The sequence below is a fragment of the Varanus komodoensis genome, unplaced genomic scaffold (genome assembly GCF_004798865.1).
Source record: "Varanus komodoensis strain SLA01 unplaced genomic scaffold, ASM479886v1 scaffold3, whole genome shotgun sequence".
NCBI classification, from domain to species: Eukaryota; Metazoa; Chordata; class Lepidosauria; order Squamata; family Varanidae; genus Varanus; species Varanus komodoensis.
In genome coordinates, this window is record NW_025335761.1 from 12,174,263 (window position 1) to 12,201,158 (window position 26,896).

The following is a 26,896-nucleotide window of genomic DNA, read 5'->3' on the forward strand; positions in this document are numbered from 1 at the left end:
GCCAGCATGAGAAAGCCTGGGCTAAACAGAGCCTCACAGTCCTCTGAATGCTCTAGTTTAGGCATGGACTGGGATTAGATCACCTATGCTCAAGACAAAGGCTCAGAACATGTGCCTCAACAAAGAGTATCTGTTTAACAAGATGGGTCCCAGGGTCATACAGCAAGCACTTCTTTCTACAAATTCTGCAAAATCTTTGAAAACAAGTGCAGACGTTGGTCTTCAGATGTGCCTGTCTTTCATGAAAAAGACTTATACAGTTCAGAAGTCCAACCAAATACTACCTCCATCTCCCCTCTTCCTCTTCTAATATTATTATCAATTTTATTTCTATACTGCTGAATAGCCAACACTCTCTGGGAGCTACTGAACAATTATCAAACTGAACCCCAAACTGCTATGTTCAGGTGTTATTTTTCTCTGATTCTACTTGGAAAGACACTGAATGCAGAGCTCAGACTTCTGCACACATACCCCTCCCATCCACACCCCTGCTCTTCTCACTGTGGGAAGAAGTGAACGGCTGCTACAAGAGTCTGCAGTAAATAAATGTGCAGTCTTTTCAGATCCTGAAAGATTAAATCCTTTTAAAGCATTTAGTTAAACAATCAAAACTGCTCTTTGGGGGGCAATGAAGGGATAGAGGTAAGGGAAGCCTTTGTTAGAAGAATTCAATAAAGGAATGCACACTTCACCATATGGAAAAAAAACCCTGCAAGTTCACGGCCTTTGCAAGAATCTACAGACAAGTGATAATACTGCACACATATGGCATATGAAGTGGTACTTGATGGAGCAGGGGTGAACAATTTGTGGCCCTTCAGACATTTCAGCTTACAGCTCCTAACTTCCTTCACTGGATAAGGATACTGGGAGTCACAAGCTAACCATCTGTCCATTCCTGGTGTGATAGAAGACTAGGAAAGAGCTTTTAACTTAGTTATATGGAAAAATAAGGAGACACAAAGCCATTGTCTTCTGAATCCAACCACAGAGCCTCTGAAATAGTTAGGATCTCAGCAAAATAAAAGGGACAGCCTCCTAAGAGAAGCCGTATCTTCCATTTTATCCCCATTTCATTCTATCACAAAAAACTTGCATACATATTAACAAACAATAATTACAAAAATGAACTATAAAGCACATACTGGAATTTTGGCAGGGGCAGAATAGATTATATAAGGAGCTCATAGACTTCCAAAGGGTTGGTTTAAAAAAAAAGCAGACAGTGAGGGAGAGTTGCATACTTTATGTGTTGCACTGTCCACTTGCACAATGGAGAACTATATCTTGCTTGCATTTCTGACTCTAAAAAGCAGGAAATCTTAAAAGGCAGCCATTAATCTCATCCGTAAGTTTATGTAAGAAAGATTCCTGCATGAACATAAGTGAAAAAGAGAAAAGCACCAGAAGTCTCTGCTCCAAAAGAACTTCATGAACAAGGCTGACATTTAGGCCAGCACAATTATGACTTTACATACCAAGTCTTGAATGTGTTAAATTTAGTCTATGTTTACTAAGTTCTTTTCCTTTCCAAATAACATCATTTAGGGCAAATCCTTAAGTGACATATTTGACTCAAGGGAATAATATCCATGGAGGAAAAAGTATGTACAATGTCAGGTACAAAGTGCAGCACAAGTTCATTTTGCTACATGCAAGTTAATGGTCTGAACTCCAAAACAGGCATTACTTTAGAGCTTAGCAGTGACTACTTCTTTTCTCATTTTAACACTAGGGAAGATGCAGGCTGCCTGATCAGAATCTTAATGATACCAATACCTCAACCCCACCTCTACCCTTTCCATGCTGGGGACTTCATTGGGATCCCCATACCAACTCTAGCATAAGAATGAAGAGAGACACAGCTGGTAGATATGGATTTAAAGCACTGTCAGTTTGGCCCTGTTTGAGGCATAGTCTAAATGCAGTGACCTTGCTGAAGCAAATCAGATCTGGCCCTAGTCACTGCCTCTTTAAGAAAACAACTGTGAACCATACACACACCACTTTGAGCTTGATCAAGAATAAAAGGAATAAGCACATTTAATTATACAAGTGTGTCTGTCTCAAGAGCTATCATACATGTATTGACTTTTAGTTGTGATTCAACCTTTTGGACTAGTTGGTGGCATACAAATATAATAATAAGTAACAAATAATGCTAGCTACAGTAAACTGTTCAGTGTGCATGGAGAAAAAGCGCAACCACTCTTTCAGAAAGGGGCTAAGATCAGCTTTCTGATCAGCTTAGAATTGTTGTGAACCACCCAAAAGGCTTTGGCTATTCGGAAGTATAAAAATGTAATACATAAAATGCAATACAAGAAAATGAGACAGCATCCAGCAACTGAGCTGTTGTAGGCAAGAGGAGCAAGGTATCCAGAAAGTACACACTACTGAATCTGGCACTGACTGTTCTCAAAGTGGCCATTACTATTACGATGACAGCAGTTAAGCTTGTAAACATGATGGAAGGGAGGAAGCAAGCAGGAGCATCACAGTAGGATGATAAGCACAAAGAGATAAAGTACCTTTCCCACTGGAAGGTAGGATTACTACTAATAAATGGAAACCAAACCTGTGCTGCTGCCTCAGGGATAAATCTAACCCTCTTCCAAGACATGAGCTAATCACTGGAAGCCACATAATCAGACTCTGAAGCAATTAAGTCAGATAATGGCGGAACAAGACCTCAAGGAAAGAAATCTGTCAGAGAAGCAAGCACAGTGAAAGAAACACCTGAGGAGCAAGCATTACTATTCTCTACAGCAGAAGGTAGGTTTGACAAATCCCATCCTGGACAGGACTCCTGACAGTTCCTGATGAATATGGCCAGTGAAATTTCAGTTCTTATCTTGGGGGTAGTGATCAAAATGAGCTGACCTCTTCCAATGGGAGGTGGGACAATGAGTGGTGCAGGTAAGTCACATAGCTTCTTAAATTGTATACCTGCTCTATGGCTGTCAGGATGAAGAGCATCCTAAGGCCTGGAGGATGCACCTGTAATCAGTGGCCATGGGGGATGGTGGTATAAGGTTGAACCAGAAGATCTGGGAAGCTGCTGGAAAAGAGATCTACTCTTAGCCATAGGGCTAGGCACAAGGTTTCTACAAAGTCTGAAAATTCCAGCTGTGGGACTCAGAGAATGTTTTTGCTTGTATAGCAAGGCCATTTCTTTGAGGAAATTTTGACTAGAAAGAAGTAAGGGCCTTCTTTTACCTAGCACTTCTGTACTTATTGATTCCTAATTAAACATTTGTTAGCTACAACCAATTAATAAAGTTACCATATTTTTAACCCAAATCTGTATATGATTCTTTCTAGCCAACTGCAAAATTTCCTTCTACCCTTTCAAAACCAAAAAAAACCTCAGTGAAGAGGAGCTGGGGGGAAATTCATTTCTAACTGTGGCTGCTAAGGACCATGTACAAAAAGCAATTGATAAAGACAAGAAATATTGTATCCAGTGGAAGCATACACAAAGCTATTTATTCCCAATGCCAAGAAAAATCTCCTTGTGCTTAATTATCTGTGGGGTTCAGTCCTGGACCCAGTGCTCTTCAAAAAATTTTATTAATGATTTAGATGAGGAAGTACAAGGAACAATAATCAAATTTGCAGAGAATGCAAAACTGAGTGGAATAGTTTCCTGGAAGACAGGATGCAGATTCAGGGCAACCCTGATAAACTTGAATGCTGGGCTGAAAGCAACAGAGATTCAGTAAGGACAAGTGCCAAGTCTTCCACCTAGGAGAAAGAAACCAAATGACTCAATACAAGATGGGGAATTCTTGGCTCAAGAGAATTGAAAACAAAAAAAAGATCGGAATAATTGTAGACAACAGGCTAAATATGAGCCAACAATGTGGTACAGCTGCCAAATGGTAAATCCTATTTTGGGATACATTAATAGAAGTATTACTTCCAAATCACGAGTAGTAGTAGTACCCCTATACTTCTCCCTAGTCAGACCTCATCTGGAATACTTTGTTCAAGTTCTGGGCACCATGTTTTAAGAAAGATGCAGAAAAATTAGAAAGGGTCCAGAGCAGGACAACAAAAATGACCCAGGCTTTGGAAACATTGTGCTATGAGGAGAGATTGAGAGAACTGGGCATGTTCAGCCTGGAGAAGAGAAGGCTGAGCAGGGCCATGATATCCCTCTTTAAGTACCTCAAAGGCTGTCACAGAGAGGAAGGTCAAGATCTCTTCTCGCTGATTCCAGAGTGTAAGACACAGAATGGTCATGACAAGTTGTGACAACCCAGGTTCAAGCTAGATATCAGGAAAAGTTTCCTCACTATCAGAGCAATACAACAGTGGAACCAGTTTCCTAGAGAAGTCATGGGCTCTTCCACACTGGAGACATTCAAAAAGAAACTAGACAGCCATCTGAGTGGGATGGTGTAAAATGGTGTCCTGCAACAGCAGGGGGTTGGACCCAATGACCTTCATGGCCCCTTCCAACTCTACTATTCTATGATCCTATAATATCTATTGCTCACTTCACGTTTTGGAGGGGCTGTCTTGCATATGCAGTGCTTCTCCATAATTTAGGCAACCTCCCATATTCAAGCCCTACAAACTGCCTTGCTGTGTCTTGTCTGTCACTTGTAATACTTCATGTTCCACCCACTGCAAAGAACAGAGTTTTTACATTGTTCTGTTTTATATGGGAAAAGCTTACTAACTACTATCTTTTAAATCTCCTTACTAGAATATTTGGAAAAGACTTGTTACCATAACAGCTTGTTAGAACTGTGCTGGCTACTGAAAATCCCTTAAATGCAAAGCCTTCTCATGTAAGATTATTTATCACTTTTATGAGCTTTTCTACATGAAGCTGTTAATTGGCTGTATCTGTTTTCAGGCTCCTCATATAACTGAGATCCCAGCACAACAGGAGAAGGGTGTTGACAAGATGAAAAGGATTATAGGGAATAAAGTACATGAAATTAAATGAATGAAATCCTCTTATTTTATTATTAAATTCAGTCCCTCCCTTTGTCCTCTCCCACTTCTTTTGCTCATCATGTGTTCAAAGATAATCCTATTTTCTTGTGCATTACGGTTGTTCACTCTGAACCTTAGATCTTCCCCCAAGTGCTTCCACATTCTTTCTTATTTCTGTTTGAAGAGATGTCTGCCCCATGAGACTCCCACTTGTCCGTTCAGCTGGCATGGAGTTTCTCCATACTGCTAGAACTGGCAGTCTAAATCTATGGTAGTAGCAGTAGGAAAAATGACAAAATGCTAAGAATACAAAATTACACTGCAGCTATGGTTAAGATTTCAATTTGCACCAGCACTGATTAAATTAGCATAAAAGGTCTTCACCCACTGGACAGTATAGAAATATAATAAAAGCAATAAATAATATAAGCAACTTCTAGCACAATGGCTATAGCAGTAGCTGGCATATCAGGTTTTCCAGGACTATGCACTGCAGCAGAGAACACTACTGGCATTGCACTAAAGATTACTCTTCAGCCTTAATCCCCACCTCCCAGTCTTAATAATGGACTATTTTCTTACTGCAGCCATCTTCATCACTATGGTCTCCACAGTCATTGTCACCATCACACTGCCATTGAGCAGGGATACAGGTGCATTCACCAAAGGCACTGACCGCACACGTGAAGTGGTTGCGCCCACAGGAACATTCCATGCTGCTGCTGCGAGCTGCACCTGCTGGAAGGAAAGAATCAGTGTGCTTTAGAGATAAGGAAGGAATACATTCATAAAAAGCAAAATAATGCTGTATCTTTCCATATATACCACAGTAATCCAATAACCATATAATAGTGGCAATTCCTGAGTTATTCAACCCAGGGATTTGGGGGTTCAACAGAGAACCCAAGCCACACACATTTGTTTCTAGTTTTAATTAACACCAACAGTGACATGACATGTGAACCTAAAAACTCTGGATTGTTTATGGGTTGAAAAAGCCTAGTTACCTGTCAACCAGCAACAATTCTGGGTCTGCACATCACAAAACAGCACAGGAATAAAGTCTTACAGGTTGTTAATCAAAAGTCAAGATGAGTATGCCTACAATCCCTTTGCTGAAATATCCAGGAATTGCTTCTGTCACATGCAAATTAAGTCACTATTGCATACATATACCGTATTGCTTAGATTCCCAAGATGTAAGTGACTGGAAGCAACAACTAATGATTTAGTCTTACTGGCCATTTCCAGAGAGTAGGTTAACTATAAGATATTCCACAGAACCATAAGTGAAGAAATCACATCCATAAACTCACAGTGTAAATGCCATTTTTCCATTTCACAATGCAGTCGCTCCCTACCAGGCATGTCATTCATTCATTCATTCATTCATTCATTCATTATCTGCATATGCTCTAAAGTAGCAAGCTCCTTATTTTATCATGATAAATGACAGTCTAGCTGAAAGATACCAGTATTGTTTCCCCCTGAAAATACATGGTTATATGAAGGGACAGTAAAAATGAGAAAGTCAATACAGACAGACTGAATGAAATCAAATTCTGTGCAAGCAAGCTCAACCTCCAAAAATAGTGTGTGTGTGACAGATTACTCAAGTGTTTCATAGAGCCAGGACGGGAGCTGTGCCTCTGAATATGACCCTCTCATGTTCCACCCCGGTCAGCTGAGGAGATCCGGAAACATGCCGGAAGTCAAGGCACCTGCCCACTGGGCAAGCAAACCAGCAATTAAAGATATAAAATACACTCTTCTCATTACTGTGTTTGGTGTTATTTGTGCTGCTGCAGACTCTAGGTCAGGAATAGCCACAGAACCTTTCCTCAGAGGATGAAATGTTTCACTAACAACTTTCATGTTGTCAAAGCACCTGGAAATTTACTTAATTTTTGTTTCAGAATAATTTCATCCTCATTAGAGCACTAGAAGGCAGACATCCACATCTATTTTGTTTTTTCATTTAGAACCCTGAAGCCTACCAGATGTAAAATAGTGGCTCAGGTGGATGGATACATGCTATGATTTAATGAACAGCATTTCTCCAAACACATGCTCAGTCCAGGAATTTTGTGATCAGTACCAGAACCAAGCTCACAAGTTTAGTTATATAAAAAACTACTCCTGGTTTTGCCCCAAACATTCGTTTTAGGCAACTTAATTTAGGGGTTTTTTTTAAAGTTGTTGCTGCTGTTGACAATTGGAAGCCAGAAATCTTGCTGACCCCTGCAAATCAGCCAGAAATCTACCAGCAGACATCAATCTACCTTTTCCCCATTTCTGTCTCAGAAGTAAAGAAAGAAAATGATTCAGCACCATTCCCACTCTTGTTTTATTGCAAGCTCTCTCCTCTCCTCTCCAATGGTTGATTGAATGCAGTTGTACAGCTAGATATTCACTGGGCTATCTTCCCTAATCTAAAAAATGCTTAACAGCTGAGAATGACTGAATTTCCATGTATAGGTTAGTTAGGAAGATGTTCCTCTCTAATCTGAACTTATGTAGCAAATGGATGCAGTTTCTTTGCTTGTCTCTTGAAGAACTGATCCTCAAGTAGCGACTTCCCATTGAGGAAAGTACAGTTAATCCAGTCTTAATAGAGGGATTTGGTGACCCATTGTTTATATGAAGAACTCTTCTGACAGAAACTGGGATGGCCACATTGCACTCATATGTTCTGATGACAGAAGAAACATCACCCTGTGATATACAGCCCACCAAGCTGAGTTAATAGCAGAAGAGGCAGAACTAATTTCAACTGTGGGTCCTTTTGGCCTTCCAAGCATCTGACACCTGACCAGAATACAAGCAATTTAAAAGTTACATAATGTGCTGTTTGTAGGCTGAAGCCTCAACTGCACTTGGTTCAATATTGTGTTCCATAGGCACATCCTTGAGAGGAGACCAGCTTAATCTTCCTTTCCCTCTCATAAGGTTTTGTTAAGTCTCATTCATAAGACAATCTAGCCAATATTGTATGTAAAGCACTGTACTGTGTGAAAAAGGGTAACATGGTTTAAACCATCATTTTTAAATATAAAGCATACCAGGAAATATTAAAGAAGACTATATGCCTGGTTTATCTCCCCACTTCTGAGCCAGTGGTGTTCAACATCAACCTTCCTCCCAATTTGGATGATGTTCAATTGATAATTACTTGCAATAAAATATTAATATTATACATGCACCCATCAAAAATGAAAAGTATAACACCACTTTAACTCATAGAGACAATTGCGACTGAAAATGAATTTCCTCCCTCCTTGAAGCAAGGACCAACTGTAGCTCTCAACACACTCATCTTTAGTGAATCTGACACATAAAATATTCTTACATTCAGACTTTTTCATTTTAGACTTAAAAGGGAACTTGTCAGGTAAATTCAGTTGGCTTGATTTATACAAATGAGAAAAAAGGGAGTCTTTACAGGTCAGATAAGGTTTATGACTCAGGTAAGCATAAATGGCAGCAATTCCATATACTATAAAGATCAACCGGAACCTGAGGAAAGTACTTTTCCATGATAAAAGAATGGAGTGCAGAAAGCTATAAATCTCAATGTAGAAAAACTAAAGAGTGAAGAGAAAGGCAGAAGGAAGTGCTTCTAAAACATTGCCTTGACAGCAAATAATAGAAATAAAAATGCCTTAACTTTTCCAGCACCCCACTGACAGCTGCTGTCAGTTTCAGCAAAGTCAGAACTAGTGACTAAATCACACTTCCTCAACCAGGTGCCCTCCAGATGTGTTGGACTACAACATGCTCTCTGGGAATGATGGCAGATATAATCCAATACATCTAGAGGGCACCAGTCAAGCCAGGTTATGCTAAATATACAATTGATTTGATAAAGCAGCAATTGCCTGAAATGCATACTATTATGCTAGTAACAGGATAAGGAAACTTCTGGATTTCACCTGGATGGGAAGTTTTTCCTGAAAGCAGCCAGGATATAGAAAAGGATGAAAAACTAAAGACTTTAATAGATAAATATAAAGTTTGCAGATCCTTGGGGGGAAAACATGATTACAGAATGACATTCCAGAAAGACCTTGGACAAAAATAGGTGCAGCGAGCAAGGAATATATGTTCATTATAAATTACTTTTCAGATTTTGGAAAGACAGATTACTTATTAGATATCTCTGCCATAACAGTCATAAATAAGATAAAAACACTTGACATGCTATGGGACACCAGACACAGTGCACTTAGATAATGCACCCCAGCTTCCTGAAACAAGAATTTAGCAAGGAGTAGGACTCTGAACACATGGCTTCATCCCCTGCATACTGGCAAAGTAGACTCCATATGGTTTTGTTTGTTTTTTTAAGTCAAGAAACTTCTGAGTAAAGCAAAAGCAGCAGGGATAGGTCTATATGCATTCTAGATCATCAGAACTCTCCACCCTAACACCTTAACTCAAGTCTAGAACTATGGTTAATGACTCAAAGAACACAGGCACTTGTACCAACTAGGGGGAGGCTATGAGAGATTACAGAGATTATGTAATCAGAGATTATGGAGCATCCCTTGGAGAACTGGGCAATAGCAGCAACAAAGACATCTCTTCCATTACAACCAATCAGCAGTGAAACTTCCAGACCCATAGCCAAAGGACACAGTGAAAGTTCAACCACTAACAAAACAAAGTAGAATCTTGTGCAAGGCAACTATAATTCAACAGGATAATTTATGAAAAAGTACAGATGGATAATAGAGATATACTGAGGCATAGCAAGACTTTCTAGAAACAACAGAAGAATCAGATAATGCCATGAATTCAAATGAGGGACAAGCATGTAACTAGCAAAGAATCCTTGTGGGATGAAACAAGCCATGTGCTAACCAGTACAGTGACATAACTGAGGCCAGACTAGGGGAGAAAATTGCATAAGTAAGGTCTGTAGTAAGCAACCCACCCTGTAAGTTAAACAGTGTAGAACAACCCACTGTGTGCCCAACAGGTATTCAGGCTTTCTGAAGGTTTTTCTCCCTGTCGTTCCCCACCCCATATTCCTCACAGTTGGGTTCTGAGTGGCAAAACTGTCCTACAGATATGAAATCTGCATATATTTTCCTGCCCCAACATATGCTAACATTTGCCAGATAGGTTTAAAAAATGAACTGTCAAAAAAGCTGTCAAAAGTATGCACTAGCAAAAGGGGGGAATATTGATCTCCCTTTTGGAATATCTGGAAGGTCAAGGAAGTGGAAGGTACAGAGTTTAGTCAGGGCAATACTGAAAAACTAAAAAATCATATTGCTAAGAGGGAGATATACTTGACACCCTCTTTCAGGACAAAATCTCTTTTTCCACTTTGCTTTTCAATTGATAGCTCTCAGTTATGCACAAAGTAACCTACGTCTAGCCTCAATGGGCCAATATCCATGGATGTCACCTAGTGCACTTTTGCATAGCAGGCACTTACCGGGGTATTGGCCAGGAAAGATTTCACATTTCAGATAGCCACAGAAGCACAATTGTACAGGACCAGGATAAGAGAGATTAATATACAAATACACTATGAACTATGCATATTTCTGCTGCCCCATTTTTTTCTTTTTAAAAGAGCAATGAACCAGTGACATTTGTTTCTAAGTGCTGCTTAGAGCAGCTGTCACAGTGGTACAAGTGAGGTCACCATGAGCACCAAGGGTTTTTTAGCCATTCTTCTCAAAAGGCTTGCTCACTAGTTTCCGCAAGCCCCACTGGAAATGTCCCTTGGGTACAGGCTGAACAACAAGCCATCATGGATTTAACAATCCTTAGAATGAGCCATACACTGTGAGTATGGCTTATTGCCCCCAAACAAGCTGCTCCATAGGAAGTGGTCCAAGTTCACATGACAACAAAACCTGCTACTATAGCTAGATAGGTGTGATGCTGTGCAAACCCAGTTTCTAAGTCTGGAGGAGCAAAATGGAAGACGATAGCTGAAGGATGGCATCAAGGAACCCAAATACACTCAAAGTAAGTTATTTAGAAAACAACATGCCTGAAAGATTATGTGTAAAGTTCCAGTTTATTTGTTTAATTTAGTCCCCCATGTCCCTCAGCAGAGAAGGAATGTAATGATATAAAAGAACTGCAGAATTTCTCTGGCATAGGATAGGCTTCCTGGGAGAAGCCAGGAAGTAACACAGGGCAGTGCTCATTGCTTCTGGCCAGAGGAGAGAGCCTGAAAGAGCTCTGTAAAGGGACTTTTGTTCAAAATAAAATTTGGAGGTTCGTTTATAAGTAGAATCTGCTTTGTCTTGTGGGGTACAATCTACCAGTTTGAAACTATGTGGACATTAAAGAAACCACTACAGTAAAAGAAGAATGACTTTCCCCCTTGACGCTTCTTGTGATTAAAGGGACTGGACTTCATGGCAATCCCATGTCTACCCTATCCTAATTAAGCGCTCCAGCATGCAGAACACCTCCATTAAGTATTGTACACACTGCATCTTTAAAAAAGAAATGCTACAATCTCTCTAAAGTCTTCACTGCATGTTTTAGAGAGCTTTGCCGGAAGAAAATTTATATCATGGCATGCTATTCACAAAAGTAATTATAATTGGCTTGGATATGAACACACAAGTCAAAAGCTGGCTGAAGAGCCATAAACAAAAGATAATGAGGAACGGCAATGTACCAAGCTGCAGGAGGGATGGAGCTATTAGAAACTACAGTGAACAGTGTTTAGATCCTTTCTTTTTAAACATCTTCATTAGCAACCTGGAAAGTGGGAATACACACAGTGAGAGGCTTTCCGCCAACCTCAAAACAGGAAAAAATAAAAACTCATGAAAGAGCAAAATAAAATAATCAGATAAGAGACAGGAAATTAAGATTCAAATAATGTACATCTGGTAGGAAGTGAACTAACACAAATATATGAAGAGAAGTTAGACAACCTAATGCTGCAATCTTGAATGCACTTTCAGCTTCATGGAAGTAAGTCCCACTGAGAACAATCAGGCTTACTCTCAAATAAATGTACAGAGGACTGCATCATTCTTTGGATGTAAATCCCAATGAAATCAAACGGGCTACTCTGACTAAACATATGGAAGGTTGAATTGCAAACCAAAAGCAAGTCATGTTAACAGGAAAGTCAGATTTATGAATCCTATGTCTTTAACTAATTTTCGGGCATTTTCCCCAGAATATCCTGCTAACATCACAAACTGAGAATAGGAAAAACTAGACTTCCAGTTCTTCATATAAACCTTCTCCGTCATGTGTCAGATGCTACTGTCAACCCCTTCGTCTTCCAGAACACCTATGATGCCATCACTTCCTATTCTTTTAAGACTGATCCAACAATCAGCCTACACTATTTACTGCTGGAACTCATTCACATTCCAGTCACACTTACCTAGACTGCTGCAACTTCCATTCTGACCAGTCTTTTGCTCCCACTGTTTCTGTACTTCTCAGAACTTTATTTGCCAAGACTTACCTTTTCCTCATTGTTATTGTAACACTCCTCCCTTCAAGCCTTTGCGCTGATTCTATTTTATTTCCGGTCTTAACATTTGCTTCCTGCTCCCCACTTCGGACACTAAAAGTTTAATGCATGCAATTACTATATCAATTAAGCATTCCTAATACATTGACTTGTAACACAGTAAAGATGATTCGTTGCAAGGTGAAGAACCAAGTCCAAAGCAACTCTTGGCTGGAATGCAGAAGACTGTTTGCCTGCAGTAAGCTGGGCCACCATACAAAGTGGGCTGTCTACTGCTGTACCCCACACACACTTTTACACAAAGACACATATCCCATCCTCTCCCCCGCCCCGCCCCCCCCGCCACATATATGCACAATTCCAACCCGATCTCCAGGTCAACTGAGGGATGGGAGATTTTCCCTTCTCAGTGCAAAGAGAGGCTCCCTTTCTCAGTGTGGAGCACAAGAAAGGGCTTATCTGCAATCTGCTTCAGATCAGAAATTCTCTCTCAACTCATTCAGTTGTTGGAGTACATGAAAGGGGAGAAGCCTGGGTGGAGGACCCCATGGTCGATATTCAGCCCATGGACTGAAAGGTCACTCTACTGGTACAAGTTGTTCAAAGACTGATGTTATTAGGCTCTATAGTGCAGCTGCTATTCTATAGAAATCTATATGGAATTTTAAAGGGATGCTGTATGGATCATGTATGCTTCTCATGCCTGGAGAAAGACTTGGAAACACTTTTTCAGACTGTAAGAGCACTAAGTATGTGTTTGTGTGCACATGTGAAAGAGAGAGTGTGCATGTGAGGGGTCAGCTTTCTAAACACAGCTCATACATGAATCCTGATTTTGAAAATCTGGAACTAACAATATGCCTGTTCATCAACCCAGTCTGAAAGCAGATTGAGCTGGTTAGAGTTGGTCATTTCCATTTCTGGTGACCTAGCATTTTCCATGCTCATGAAAAATATTATCTACAGCAACTGAGCTTCAGAGGCATTCTAAAACAGACCTTTTCTCAACTAAAACTGTAATAAACTACTTCAGCTCTGATAGTTCTATCTTTATGCCACAGGCACCAGCTTTAATCCAGCCTCTTAGACAGATCTATCACCGCTACATATCTGTCCTAACACAGAGGTCAGATTTATCTGGTTGCTTACTTTGTTGTACATAGGATCAAGTTCCAGGTGATGATGACACTGCACTTCCTGTTTGCCAAATGCATTTCTAGATGTTAGAAGTGGATGCTTAAAGTTGTCATGCAGTATGTTGCAAGCTATCCAATAAGTTTGAATGGAATTGGTAACAGAAAGTCACATTTAATATTTAGACAATATTTTCGTATTCACTTATGAGCTCTCCCAAATGGCAATTTTTTTTAATATCCATGATCCTCTGTGCAGTGTTATATTCTAAAAACATGTCAGGATGAAACCAATATGACCAGTGAAATAGCATATGACTGGACACTCAGGATCTTAGGCATATCACTTAATGACCAGCCAATTAAACTGGAAACACCTACATTTCCAGTCAACTAGAGCTATTCCACACTACAATGTCATATGAAAACACGACAGAATAAATGTAACATGCCCCCCAACCATTTCATATCAGTAGCCAATTTTATTATTTATTAGATTTGTTTAAAAGCTGCCTGTTAGCATTATGTGCTCTCACTGTAAGTTTAGAGCTGCAGAACCCTCTCCCCCGCCCACCACTGTGGAGTACTTCAGAAGATTTCCACACACTCTGCAGGGGAAAAAAATCCCCCTTATTCTTCCTCTTCAAAACCATTAGAATTAAAAAACACATTTCCTTTTCTTGAAAAATTCTTTTGAGGACTTGCTGTGATACAGATGTTGTTTTAATTACCATTCCCACTACCATATTTATTAAGGCATTTTGCTAGTTAATAAGTATCTTCCAGCTCTCCAGTACATTAATCCTGCTTCAGAAGAATGGAAACATCAAAACAGACCAACCTGAGAAGTATACAATTTTATGCACACCTACTCAGTAGTAAACCCTTTAAACATAGTGGGAATTACTCTAAATATGAACAGGAATGGACTGCAAATCTCCATTTCCCAGCACAAAAGCCTAGCTCACTTCAGGCCTTTATTTAGATGCACCAAAATCAATTCCCAGATTGACTTCTGTACAAACAGAGGGATGGAAGCCATGAATGCTGGCATCAAAAGTAAGCTAAGCAGTTGGGAACTGTTTAGACTCAGAGCTTCTCTAAACAAGGCATTTATTGCACACTCATGACCCCTCACTCATGGAAGTTTGGGAGGCCTTTTTCACCGAATCCTCCTCCTCCAGGGCCTCTCCTGTCTTTTCCTGTGTGTGTGTGGAGGGGGGGGGCAAGGAAAGTCTGGTATTACATTTCAAACTGGAACACATCAGAACAAAAAACTCATAAAAAGTTGCAGAGCTGCAAGTGCAGCTATACCACAGTGTCACCTTCTGGTTAGTAAATACAAACACCCAGTGGGGGAAAACACGGAAGGAACACATTTTTCCTCTCACAATGAAAATGAAAGAAGCCTCTGTAAAGCAGTTAGTTAAACTCCTCAAGCAGAGAAGAACAGAGAGTTTGGCTTTAAGGAATGGAGTTGTAAGTTAGGGGCAGACAATGGTACACTTGAAAGGAGACAATCAGGGAAAAAAAACAATTTGGCATTTGGCATTCAGCTGAGCCCTCCTTCTCAAAAGACCACCTTCCTGTTCCATGCATGAGATCTATGTTTATTAGCCTAAGGTTTTCAAGCAAGGGTACTTTAACTGTTAGGAACAAATGCAAAGTACTAGAAGTTTTGTTTAATGCTTTTGGTTGCTGTAAACCACCCAGAGAGCCATGTAAGTATGCAAGGTCTATAAAAGCTTGAAATAAAATAAAGTCAAGAGCAGTCCATCGATACTTTAGAAATGGCTACCTATTTTTCTAGGAACACCAACTCCTGCAACTTATGGCAGGTACTTCTCATTTCTGCTCAGAAGAATGTTCTGATACCTTTCACTTTTCACAACTTCTGGCACTTCAACTTCCATGGGGTCTAACAGACTCAAGTAAACTCAACAATTGGAGCCAAAACACTGAGCAAATAAAAACATCTTCACCCTGCACTTGAAAAACTATCTTGAGTTAATATCCAGCAAATTTTCCTGGGTTGAGAATTCCACAAGCAGGGCATGGCAGGAGAGAAGACCCTTTCCCAGCCATTGCCTGCTTCAGTTCTAAAGGCAGGAAAATTTTAAGGAGAACCACTGGGTATAATCTTAGAATTCAGAGAGGTCCTTACAGGCTATATGGTATTCAAGTTGTTCAGAGAAAACTATAACAACCATTGGTATGGCAGTTGTCAGAACGGAACACAAAACACAAGGTAAAGGTATGTTTCTATTTAGAAAGCAATCTCTCTAGACAAATTTAGAGAGTGATCCTTCAGATTTCCAGATCTGAGGTCAGAAGTAGAATGTCAGCCTTGGAGCTAGCACCCCAGCTAGGCAACTAAACGCGTATGTCTAGCAAAAATGCGGAAGAGCAAGAAGAAATTGCTTCCCACCAGTCCTCCCGCCTGCATAGGATGCTGGTAAGTTGTCCCATTCAAGAGCTTACAAACATTGAGGGCACAACCCAATGGACAGCATTCTATAATTGCTTAAGTGAGCCAACCTTTCAGTGCTCTGGCCAATGGGATGAGAACGGAGCACACCAATTTTCTCCAATTTTACCTAGCAAAAACCAACAGCATATAACTTACAATCATTATTTCATTGTTCACAGGATTTAGATGGAATACAATATGGATTGAAAAAATCTTCCTACAAACTTTAAAAATTAAGTTCAAGAATATACTGTGCAGGGAAGTGTGATATATAGAAATAATTGAATTAATCATCTTTCGCTAAACACAAAGAAGATGTTGGCAGCCTTCCTAAATCTTTTCTATTTGTGCAAAAAATAAGACTATTGAGCACACTTGTTTTACATATAATTCCAGTGGATATCTCAAACTAACTCTTGAATTAGATTTTTGCATTGGCTTTCAATGCCATGTCCCCTCCTCACTGCCAGTGTTCTTTTAAGGCCACAGACCACAACATTTCTGGCTATGGGCCTAGAACAAACCCTCTTCTGTGTTACAAGGAAGAACTCTATTCACCAGCAGGGCTGTAATTGCCAAGCACCAAATGATGAGAAAGACAACAAGAACTTGGTCTCAACATGACATTTTTGAGGATTTGAGGGCTGCAATCCGTCTCTTTTTGTTGTGGTGGCATGAGTAGCAGAACCTGAACCAGAATTTTTCTGTTTAAAGAGTAGCAAGGGGGTTAATTTAGTGCAGAAGCGATCTATTTTAACAGTGGAGCATCTGTGCTATGCTACTCATTCCCCTTTCCCTACTTTCTATTCCAGCAAAGATTGGGAAAACAAGCAGCACTGACCTAACTTTGCAAGAGGAATCCTCCAGAGAAGAAGAGAATGGTGAGGAATGTGGCTTTGTGGTAAGAAGGCAGAAACGTCTACTCTACAATCCATAAGCATAGAAACTTCAAAAGCAGAACCACAAGAGAAATGCAGCTATCTTGGGATAAAGAATTGCTCTATAAAGTTTTTAAACACAAAACCAAAACACACAGAGTATTATGTTTCCCTCAGAGAATGGGCAAAATAAGGAGAATTATTAACTGCCCAAGCTGAGCTGACTATGCCAGAACTAAACCCTGGTCATCAAATAAAGAGTACCACACAACCACAATGCCATCACAGATCCCCCACTACTTACCAAAAAACTGGAATAAATTAAAACTTGAAAGTAAAAGGAACCCTAACTTGCCATAATTTTGTGGGAAGAGAGGAAAACCTACAATGATAAATACTTTTTATGGGTTCATATGGGGCTAGATGTTCCAGTAGTGTTGCCAGAAGGGCAAACAAGAAATTCAGTGGTTAAGTTACTACAGAGCAGGCATCCAAGTAGGAAAGATCAACCGTCTTTAGCCCACCTGCATTTTGATTGCTTTCCAGGCAGTTAATGAACCATCAGTTTTTAGCTCATTCTACTCCTGGACTCCAGCCTCTCACACTTAATTAAAAAAAAAAAAAATTTTTTTGCTAGCTGTCTTGAGCAACATTTTGGTGAAAAGTGAAATACAAATTTAATGAATAAGTGCCAAAGACTAAAAATTTCCCCTAGCATTTACTACAATTGAATCTTTTAATCTATGTACCTGCTAGTTTGGTAATTCATTCCTATCTTTTCCTTCATACCAAATTAACTGCTATACCAGGGTTATATTGTTCACCTTAGGGATATAATACAGTCTTTATGTGAGTCAAATCAGAACAGGTAGACACAACAAGTTGCCTCAACATTACAAATCCATGCTAGTTATAATCACAATTGCTATATCCTACTTAATCACCTCAGTCAATGAATATAACACCTACCAACAGATGTACACAGATGTTGTTATTATTCTTCATCTCTGAAGTTCAAGCTCATGTGATATGCTTGTGGGTCACCAGGCATGTGAAACGAAGAGAAATGAACTGGACTGAAATGAGGTACGAAGATTAAGCCTGAGGATCATTTTTCTTGGTCTCCTAACCCTAACCCATCTACTCTGCCACTAAACACATCATTAAGCAAACCCTATGAAAACCCACTCAGTGTTACACTTATGCATCAGGACTTCTACACTTCAGCTCAGGAAATCAAAATAAAGCCTCTTGCTCACTTCAGCAATCAAAGTGCAGTCACTTTTTCCCTGCTCAGCCTCTAACCTGAACAAAGTGCAACCAGCATCCTGTGTTACTGGGGTGGGGGAAGCCCAGTTAGGCTCTAGAGACAATGATGCAAGTCCCAACCTCCTGTACTAGCTTTTAGATTACTGAAAGTCTAACCTTAGAAAGGCCAGCTCCACAGCAATTGTTGACACTGGATTTGGATTGCTCCTCTCTGAAGAGGCTGCCCAGCTGACTGGCACCATTCCAAAACTTAAAATGCTACTGTTACTCAGAGTTCTGAATTAGTTTTGGATTTGGGGAGTTTGCGTTGATCCATAGCCAAAGGAAACACAAAAACTGGAGAGAAATTTGTTAAATGTTGACAGAGCCACAGGAGGGGAACTTCTGCAAAGCTACCAAAGAAGACCAAGAGATTTAACATGTACACGTGACAAAACAGAGAACCTGAGGAAAAGGAAACTTTCATGCAGATAGAAAAAGTGTTATTCCCACCCAGAGACAACTTGGGCAACTCTACTACAGTCAAAATTACAAAGGATAACAAAATATACACACCAGCTCCTGAGGACTTGAACACTAGAGTGCATTTCCAGAAAAGCGGAGAAATGACAGTACTTCTGTTTGCTCTAAACATCTTTCGGAACACAGCCCAGAATGAAGTAAATGTGGTTCTGCTGTACTCTGCTGTTGCAACAAAACCTCTGCAGAATTTGCTACTGGGTACAGAATTAATGAATTTGAAAACAGTGCTATATTCACATGCACACAACTTACACAGTACTTATTTTGATAAATACTCATGTTTGCGTAATTTGTCAAGGATACAGGATTCAGCTTTCCTTGTTGCAGACCCTAGATCACCTTGAGGTAAAATACTGTTTGTGCAATGAAATACAGGTGTATACCCAGTGCTGTAGTCATGCTCTGGTAACCTCATGTTTGAACTACTGCAATGCACTCTACATGGGGATGCCTTTGAAAACCATTTGGAAACTCCAACTTATTCATAATAGGGCCGTGCAGCTTTTAATGGACACTGGCCCACAGATCACATCACACCAGTCTTCTTTCAGCTGTGTTTGATGTTAGTTGAAGTCCAGGCCTAATTCAAAATGCTTGTTCTAACATATAAAGCTCTAAATGGCTTAGGGCAAGGTTATCTGAAGGAACATCTTGTTCCAAATGTTCCTACTTGACATTAAGATCATCTGCCAATGTCCTTCTCAGGAAACCCCCTCTAAAGAAGGAGGGGGCAATCAGAAGAAGGGCCTTTTCAGTAGTGACACCCCACCTCTGGCATATGTAGCTATTTTAATAAGTTAAGTCTATTGTGTTTTATTATCTGATGAGTCAGCTTTAAATATTGTTTATTATTTGCTGCTGTTCTGGGGAAGTTAAATTATTATAGCTGCTGCAGTTTGCTGTTGAATGGTGGGGGGTTTTTGGTATTGTTTTAGTCTTTTATTGTCTATTCAATATGAATATTTTACAAATTGTATGTTTAAATTTGTTACCCTCCAATCAGCCTGCGGTCTACAGGGCAATATATAAATGTAATAAATCATAAAAATGTAGGTCAAACCAAAAGAAAATTCATGCCACATCTCCATATATCTGCAATCATTATGCAAAACACAAGTGTTTTTCAATCACATTCACTTAAAGTACATACATTGTTCAATGGGAAAAATGACAAAAGAAGCAGATCACGTCCCCATAATGTTTCTACAGCAAACAGCAAGTTTTCTTCATTCTAGTAAAAACAATAGTCACTTGGCACATTAAAGGCAAACAAATTTATTCTGCCAAAAACCTTTGGGTGTGTAGGAAGAAGAGATTTTGAACAGTCAGGACAGACAAAACTTGAATACAGAAAGTACAGGCAGCAACAAGCACTTTTAACAGTGGCTAGTCACAAAACCATTGCTGTTGATAACATGCTATGTAAGCATATTAACTAAGTAAGCCAATAAAGGCATGTGGTGTAACAAAAAAAAAATCTTTATTCTGATTCAGTCCTCCAGCAGCAGAATTGTTAAAGTGGAAGACATTTTATTTCAATGGGTCTTACTGAATACTCATTTTGCAGTAGGAGGATGCAACAAAGGCCAAAGTGATAATCAAAGTGAAGAAGAGTGGCCTGGGGGAGCCAAATTTCCTGCCCTGACAAATCTGAAGGGTCAGATAATTCTGGGAGGATAAAGCCTCTATCTCTCCCATGAAGTCATCCAGCTCAGTTCCACCCCCCCACCGGTATAAAAAAGGCACGGAGATCCTGTAACTACCAGCTAATTCAGGCTGGGGTTCACACACATAAATTGGAGCACAAACAGGGCAGGAAGAGACTTTGCTGGGGTTGCAGGAACAACTCACACAAACCCCAGCCAAGTCCAGGGGGATCTCTATGCACACTCAGACATCACAGGATACATACATAGATGGAGAGTGTGTGATCCAATTACATGCATTAATCTGATCATTCTCTGAATGGAGGTGTGGTAGGGGGATGTTTGCTACCAGCAGTTCCAAAAATTACTGCTAGGTGATAATGAAGTCATCATGCAGCATTCTGCTGAAGCTTAGAAAGCAAATTCTCATACACACACACACACACACACACACACGAGCAAAAGGAACAATTACAATGTAATACCGACATCTAGGAAACTCCCAGGTAAGTCATAATGACCAAGCATGTCAGATTCTATTGATATGAAGTTTTTTTACACAGGACAGCCAATGCAGACATAACAAACAACCTAACTGTATATTTAAGGCTTGTGTAATGCTTAATATTTATATAAGGCTTTTTCTGAGGGTTCAAAGCTCTTCATGGATCTTAATGCAGTAAACTGTTCAACAAGCCATAAGGAAGACCAATTTCTCATCTCCGTATTAAAGATCATGATAGCAGAGGCTAAGTACCACCTGGTACTTCCAGTTCATTTCTTATACTCTTAACATGTATGTTGGCAGCGTTAGTTTTAAACAAATGATTTAACTAGACAGTACCCTCCTGTTCAAGCATAAAATTTTTATTTCAAGACTAACAGCTTTCTTTTCAAAGGGTACTATTAATAAGGGGCAGAGCCTCTCTATGGGCTAGGCCACATATCAAGGTAGCAATTTATGGAACAATTAACCCATGATTTGCCAGGGAATGCAGTGCAGATGAGCCACTATAAACAACCTCTGATCTGCCCAATCAGTAGGTGTACATCAAGATATATAAATCCAGATTGGTGAGATAAACAACCCAGTGGTTAACTCAACAGCCAACTCGCTTGATAATTTAGCTCCCTAAGGGTTCAGGTTCATATATCACACTTTGTGGAGAAATATCTGCATCTAACTATTGTAGTTCTGTAATATTTAGCTCTGTGAGCCAATAATGCATCTGAATACATAATATCTGTCAAAGGCCTGTATAGTTAACTGCTGAAAGATGTTCTGAAGGGAAGAAAACTACTATCACTTTGAATAGTGTTATGTGGGGCCTGAACCAAATAAATTCAATACTAGTTAGGTGGAAAAGAGTAGTTGGGAAATGGAAGTTAAATCATGATAGTTGCAGAAGGTCTGCTGATGGGGGAATGCTATTAGAGAAGATCTAAGAGAAAGCCAAAGAGAAAATGAATAGCTAAAGCCTGCATGTTAAGCTATTCTTCCTCTGTTGAATAACCATGAACAGCAGACGAAGACAAGAGTAATGAGCAGGGGTCTGTGTTATGCCAGGAGGTTTGCCAAGAGCTTATACACCGAGATGAACTCTTCAGGCAGCCAGAAATATAACAGGTGGAGCTTTGGTATCAGAGGAAGATTGTACCCATCAGCTGAACCTGGTTGTAAGGTTATTTGGTTGGGATAGAGGCTTAGGAAATTTACTCTGTCTTTTTAAACCACCAAAGTAAGTATTATCTTATGTACAAAATAAACCTTTAATAAATTAATTTTGTCTCTAGTGTTTGTATTCATCTCATGCCTATGCCTCTTATACCAGGCACTAGGAGCTTTTAAAGTAGACTAACAGAATTGGTGGCAGCTGAAAAAGATCACCTTGTGGAACTCTGAGTTATACTGACAGAGAGCTCTTTAGACCTTGAAAGGAATTGCTATAAATCCTTGCTATGAATAAGAAACCCTATAGGTGGGAATGCCCTCATAGCAGGGCATGAGGGAGTAGCAGCGCCCTCATAGCTTGTGGCAGTGCTGGCCAAATCCCCCCATATGCTTACAAACTTGTACAAATGGAGGGTGAGGTTGTTTACAGAAATCAGAAGCAGCTCACATACAATGCACAATCCTGTAACCCTCATGTGTTAAATAACCCATGATTTGCCACTGCAACTTGTGAACCTACCTCAACATTTAGTTTTATTGCAGGAGTTCCTTTCTAGAAAAATCTAGAATTCATGAGCCACTTATCCAATTGTTCTGTTGCCTCACATTTTTAAACATTCACACATTAAAGTTGTGAAGTGTGAAGGGTATCCATAGTTCAAAAGAAAGACATTCCTTGAACATTCACTGCTTTCCCTGCAAGTGAAGTATGGTCACTAATGGACTATTCCCTGTACAGTACAGCCACTCAATGGGAAACAATTGTTAGCACTACAGTTTCCAACTGAGACAAGTGACATCACCCACCTCAAAAGCAGGCATCTGTTTCCACAACTCCCCACTTTCCCCAAATGTGTACTGGACAGTGAACAAGCCCACTAAGAATGTTCCCAAAGGCCCACAAAAGATCTTTGTTCTCCCAATTGTGTCCTGTTCTTTTCACCTCTTTATGGAAACATTTCCAAGCCAGTGGACATGTGTGTGTGGGGAGGGGGTATCCTTTGCAGGGATGAAGGAGTGCAGACTGGCTGGAGAACTTTTCTTAGTAAGCATTTCCATGATTCCATCCATTACAACATATTCCACCATGTACATTTCCATTTGGAAAGGTGGACAATACCAACCATGAGAGGGGGAAGAGCAAGAATCACCTCCCCACAACCCAGTTCCTTCGCACAAGCTCTAGTAGCTTGTGTGAAATAATCAGCTGTGCTCCTGAGCAGTATAAACAAACTAAAAGACATCATATTGAACAAGTGAGAGAAGGTGCAGAGGGCATAGCTCAGCAAGTCTTCACTAACAAGCTGCTGAGACAGAACTGAAAAAACAAATAAGACAAACAAGGATAACATGGACAAGAAAGCCTCATACCCATATTCTAGTTATTGGTCATTTTTCTTATGTGAATGAAGACTACATCAATGAGTCAGCAATGAGTCAAAGACTACAGCATCAGCCCTCACTGTACATGGACAAGGGCATGAAAGTCCCTAAATCATTCAAGTGAAATTTGATGATCCCAAGGATTTCTCCAAGACTGGAAAATAATTGTACCCATCTACATTTTCAGCCCGATATTTATACTAATCTGATAAAAGCAAGTTTATTTCTATTCTATAAGGGAAGTCAAGTTTTCTATGCTCTATCAAAAAAAGATTTCAGGTCCTAGATACTCACACTAACTCCCTGAAACCAAAGAGATATTCCATAGTTTCACAAACAAATGCCCACCCTGATCAGACCAAGTTCTATCTACGAGTAACCCACTATCCTGCCTCCAGACACACTCATAAGCAGGGCAGGACAGTGGCGGCCTTCTTCTGTGCTTTGTCCCCAGCACCTGATACTGAGATACGTACTGCTTCTGTATGTGAAGATCTCCAGCTACCACAGCCAGCAGCTGTTAATGTAGACTTCCAGGTTTTTAGACTATACATATAACTGTCCAACATGTGAACACATAGAAGAAAAGTGAGCAATAGACATAGGCTACCATTTTAGAGTAGCTTGCATACTTGAGCAGCAGATCCCAAGAGGATGATCAATGATAGCACTTGTGGGCCTTTACGTCATCTGGAAGAGCTTTTTTTTTTCCATGAACGACAGTTTTTTCTTCTCAGATATTTAACCATTGGGGTCCTTCACCAATTAAAAAGTTAACTGCTCCTAAGACTTAAAGCTGCTTGAACATTTGTACACCAAGTTTTTGTGGTATTTTGCATATGCTGGCAGTAATATCATGGCCTAAAAGGAGTTAAAGCCTGGTTAGTAGTATCCTGACAGCTCTGTATCTGGTCTATGTTGGCCTCAATTCTTCCTTTAATCAGGTTCTGTTGCGGTTAATCAGTGAGCTTCTATAAAGCGCGCGCGCACATGATGAACTAAATGGACAGAAAACTATTCAGCCCAACTCAATCTGGCCAGCCAAATCTCATGACCAGCTGGAATGCCCCTTTCCTTGCCTGCCCAGCAGGATGCCCAAAAATGGCGTGTGAACATTTCCCTCTGCCCCTGCTACAGCATTAAAATGAACAATAGTCTCTGCCAATGTCATTCATCTCCTCCTGTTGCCAGACTCCTTTGTTCTTTTTTGTCCCCTTTCACCTTATGGGGAGGGGTTTTTAGGAGCCCAACAATTTGGCAGCAACACAAAAAACAACAACACTCTTACATATTTTTGCAGGGATGTTTACTATTATGTATCATTACTATAACTATCATTATGAGAAAGGAGGCGAGGCTAAAAATGGCACAAGCCTCCTTCCATTGCACTGCACCGAGAAGGCAGAAACCCCTAAAGTTCTCAGGCCCCAGATGACCCGGTTCCATTCCACAACTGGTTTGTCTGTCTGAGAGAGTGCAGAATTTGCTGGGTCATGAGGGAACAAAACTCTTTTCTTCTTTAGGAAGTTGGGACTATAATTGCTGAGAGGCAGCTTCCTGGTGGAAATCAACATGGATCCCAGCTCAACTCAGGCTAGTTTTGTGCACGGGCATGTGGCCTTTCATCCTCTCCCTTCTCATTCATTTCAGATCCTTGAGTGGGAAGTAGGCCATAAGCACCAAGCCACCAACAGTTCAATGATACTCCACCCCTACCAAGCAGCTCAAATAAAAAGGCAGTTGCTACAACACAAAACTGAACAGGAAAGAAGAAAAATGCCAACTGGACCCATACAAAAAAAACATTCAAACCTGACCCTCTGCATCCAGTCATTAAAATGGGAGGTGTCAGTTCCACAGTTGTCTCCATCTGTTTGTCCATCAGGAACAAACTATATAAGGTGGATCACTGAAACAGAAATTGGGGCAATACAGAAAGGAAATTGGGTAGGCCTGCTAAGTAAGTAAAGAGGACTCCTGAATGCAGGTTCTTAAGAGTCTAAGGTACATTGTTTCAGTATGTTACTGAAACCTAATCTTGCTCTCCTACTTCCCAGCAAAATCCTCTAGGACAGGTAAGAGATTTTAAGCAAAGAATTGGTGGGGAAAGATGTGCCTAATTCCCTCCCTGACCATTATTTGACTATTAAAAGTATCTTCACCCACCCAGAAATGGCTTTTAAATTAAACAATAGGAATGTTACATTACTTGAATGTAATGCATAACTAAGCTATTTGATTTCATTGGAAAATGTACTAGAGACAACAGAGAAAAGTGGCACTCAATCAGAAGTATTTCTGGGTCATGTCAATATTTTAACAGAACATAAATCCTTAAAAGAAAAAAATGCCTTCCTTTCTTTGACTTAATTTGTTCAAGCACATATAAATGTTAAATTGTGCACTAAGGGCAGAGGTAATTTCACAATCTAACCTTTATATATGATAGCAAAAAATAAAAAAGGGGGAGGTTTTAAAAAAAGAAGAAAGAAAAAGAAAAAAAGAAACCCAAGAGAATTCAATCTGAGGTTGAAAATGAAGTTTCACCAGTCAGAGCTATGGTATCTTACATGTATTCTTACAAATGCATTGGAATTCTGAACTATTACAGATATTCCCAACTTCACATCTTATCATTTATAAGTGAACATTTCAAATACAGGGTTTCTTCTTTCTATTTTCTCAAGCCCTGTCCTAAAACAGACTCCACCAAACCCCTTTGAAAGATATGTACAGAAATCCAAGATTCTCAAGTTCACAATATTAAAGGAGAACAGAGATATAACCAAACATGCACTTGGTTTCCATTCTACCCAACAAGGAGTTGGGTGTGATATCCTTCAGAAGCAGAATAACAGAAACCCACACCCTCCTTAAATAATTGCTCTCTTCCCACTAGCACATGATTCTTCATTTTAAGAGAAATTATATAGGTTTTCTTTCATTTGATAAAATCATTAAAATTTGTATCTCACCTTTCAATTTGAAAATCCACAAGTCAGCAAGCAATTAATGGAAAGCTATTAGGAACAAAAATTCAACAGAAAAATCAAAAGGAAAATATTAATAGGTCCAACAGCAACCTAATAAAAACTGGTAGCAATACCTCAGAATCAATCAGAACTGAAAATACTGTATTGCTTCTGTATTGTGTCTGCCTGCAGTATTGTATTATTGTTTGCTGATACTCAGTGTTTTATTTTTGCATGGCAATTATTATTTTTGTTTTCATTTGTAGTGAACTTAACATATTGTTAAAAGGTCATTCAAAATTCTCGCTCTGGAATCCATTTTGAATTATATATTTTAAAAACTAAAAGAAGTCAGTCACAGAATCACAAACACTGGAAGGAACAGTAACAAGCTGATTAATCACATAAAACAAAGGAAGAGTTGAGGTGCCCATTCCTAGGGAGGATGAAATGGCACAGCTTCTATAAAGCCAAGTCCCCAAGTCCCCATGCACACAGGCTCCTTTGCAAGAAGGAAATCC

At 39.8% G+C, this 26,896-nt stretch overlaps 1 protein-coding gene across 6 annotated transcripts in view; it reads right to left on the reverse strand.

The window, feature by feature from the left end:
* Positions 1–26,896, reverse strand: part of LRP4 (LDL receptor related protein 4) — a 120,907-nt gene that overhangs the window by 65,362 nt on the left and 28,649 nt on the right. For all 6 annotated transcript variants that reach the window (XM_044435818.1, XM_044435817.1, XM_044435815.1 and 3 more), the window contains exon 2: positions 5,539–5,694. In XM_044435818.1, the coding sequence (XP_044291753.1) occupies positions 5,539–5,694 (156 nt within the window). The remainder of the gene's footprint in view (positions 1–5,538; positions 5,695–26,896) is intronic.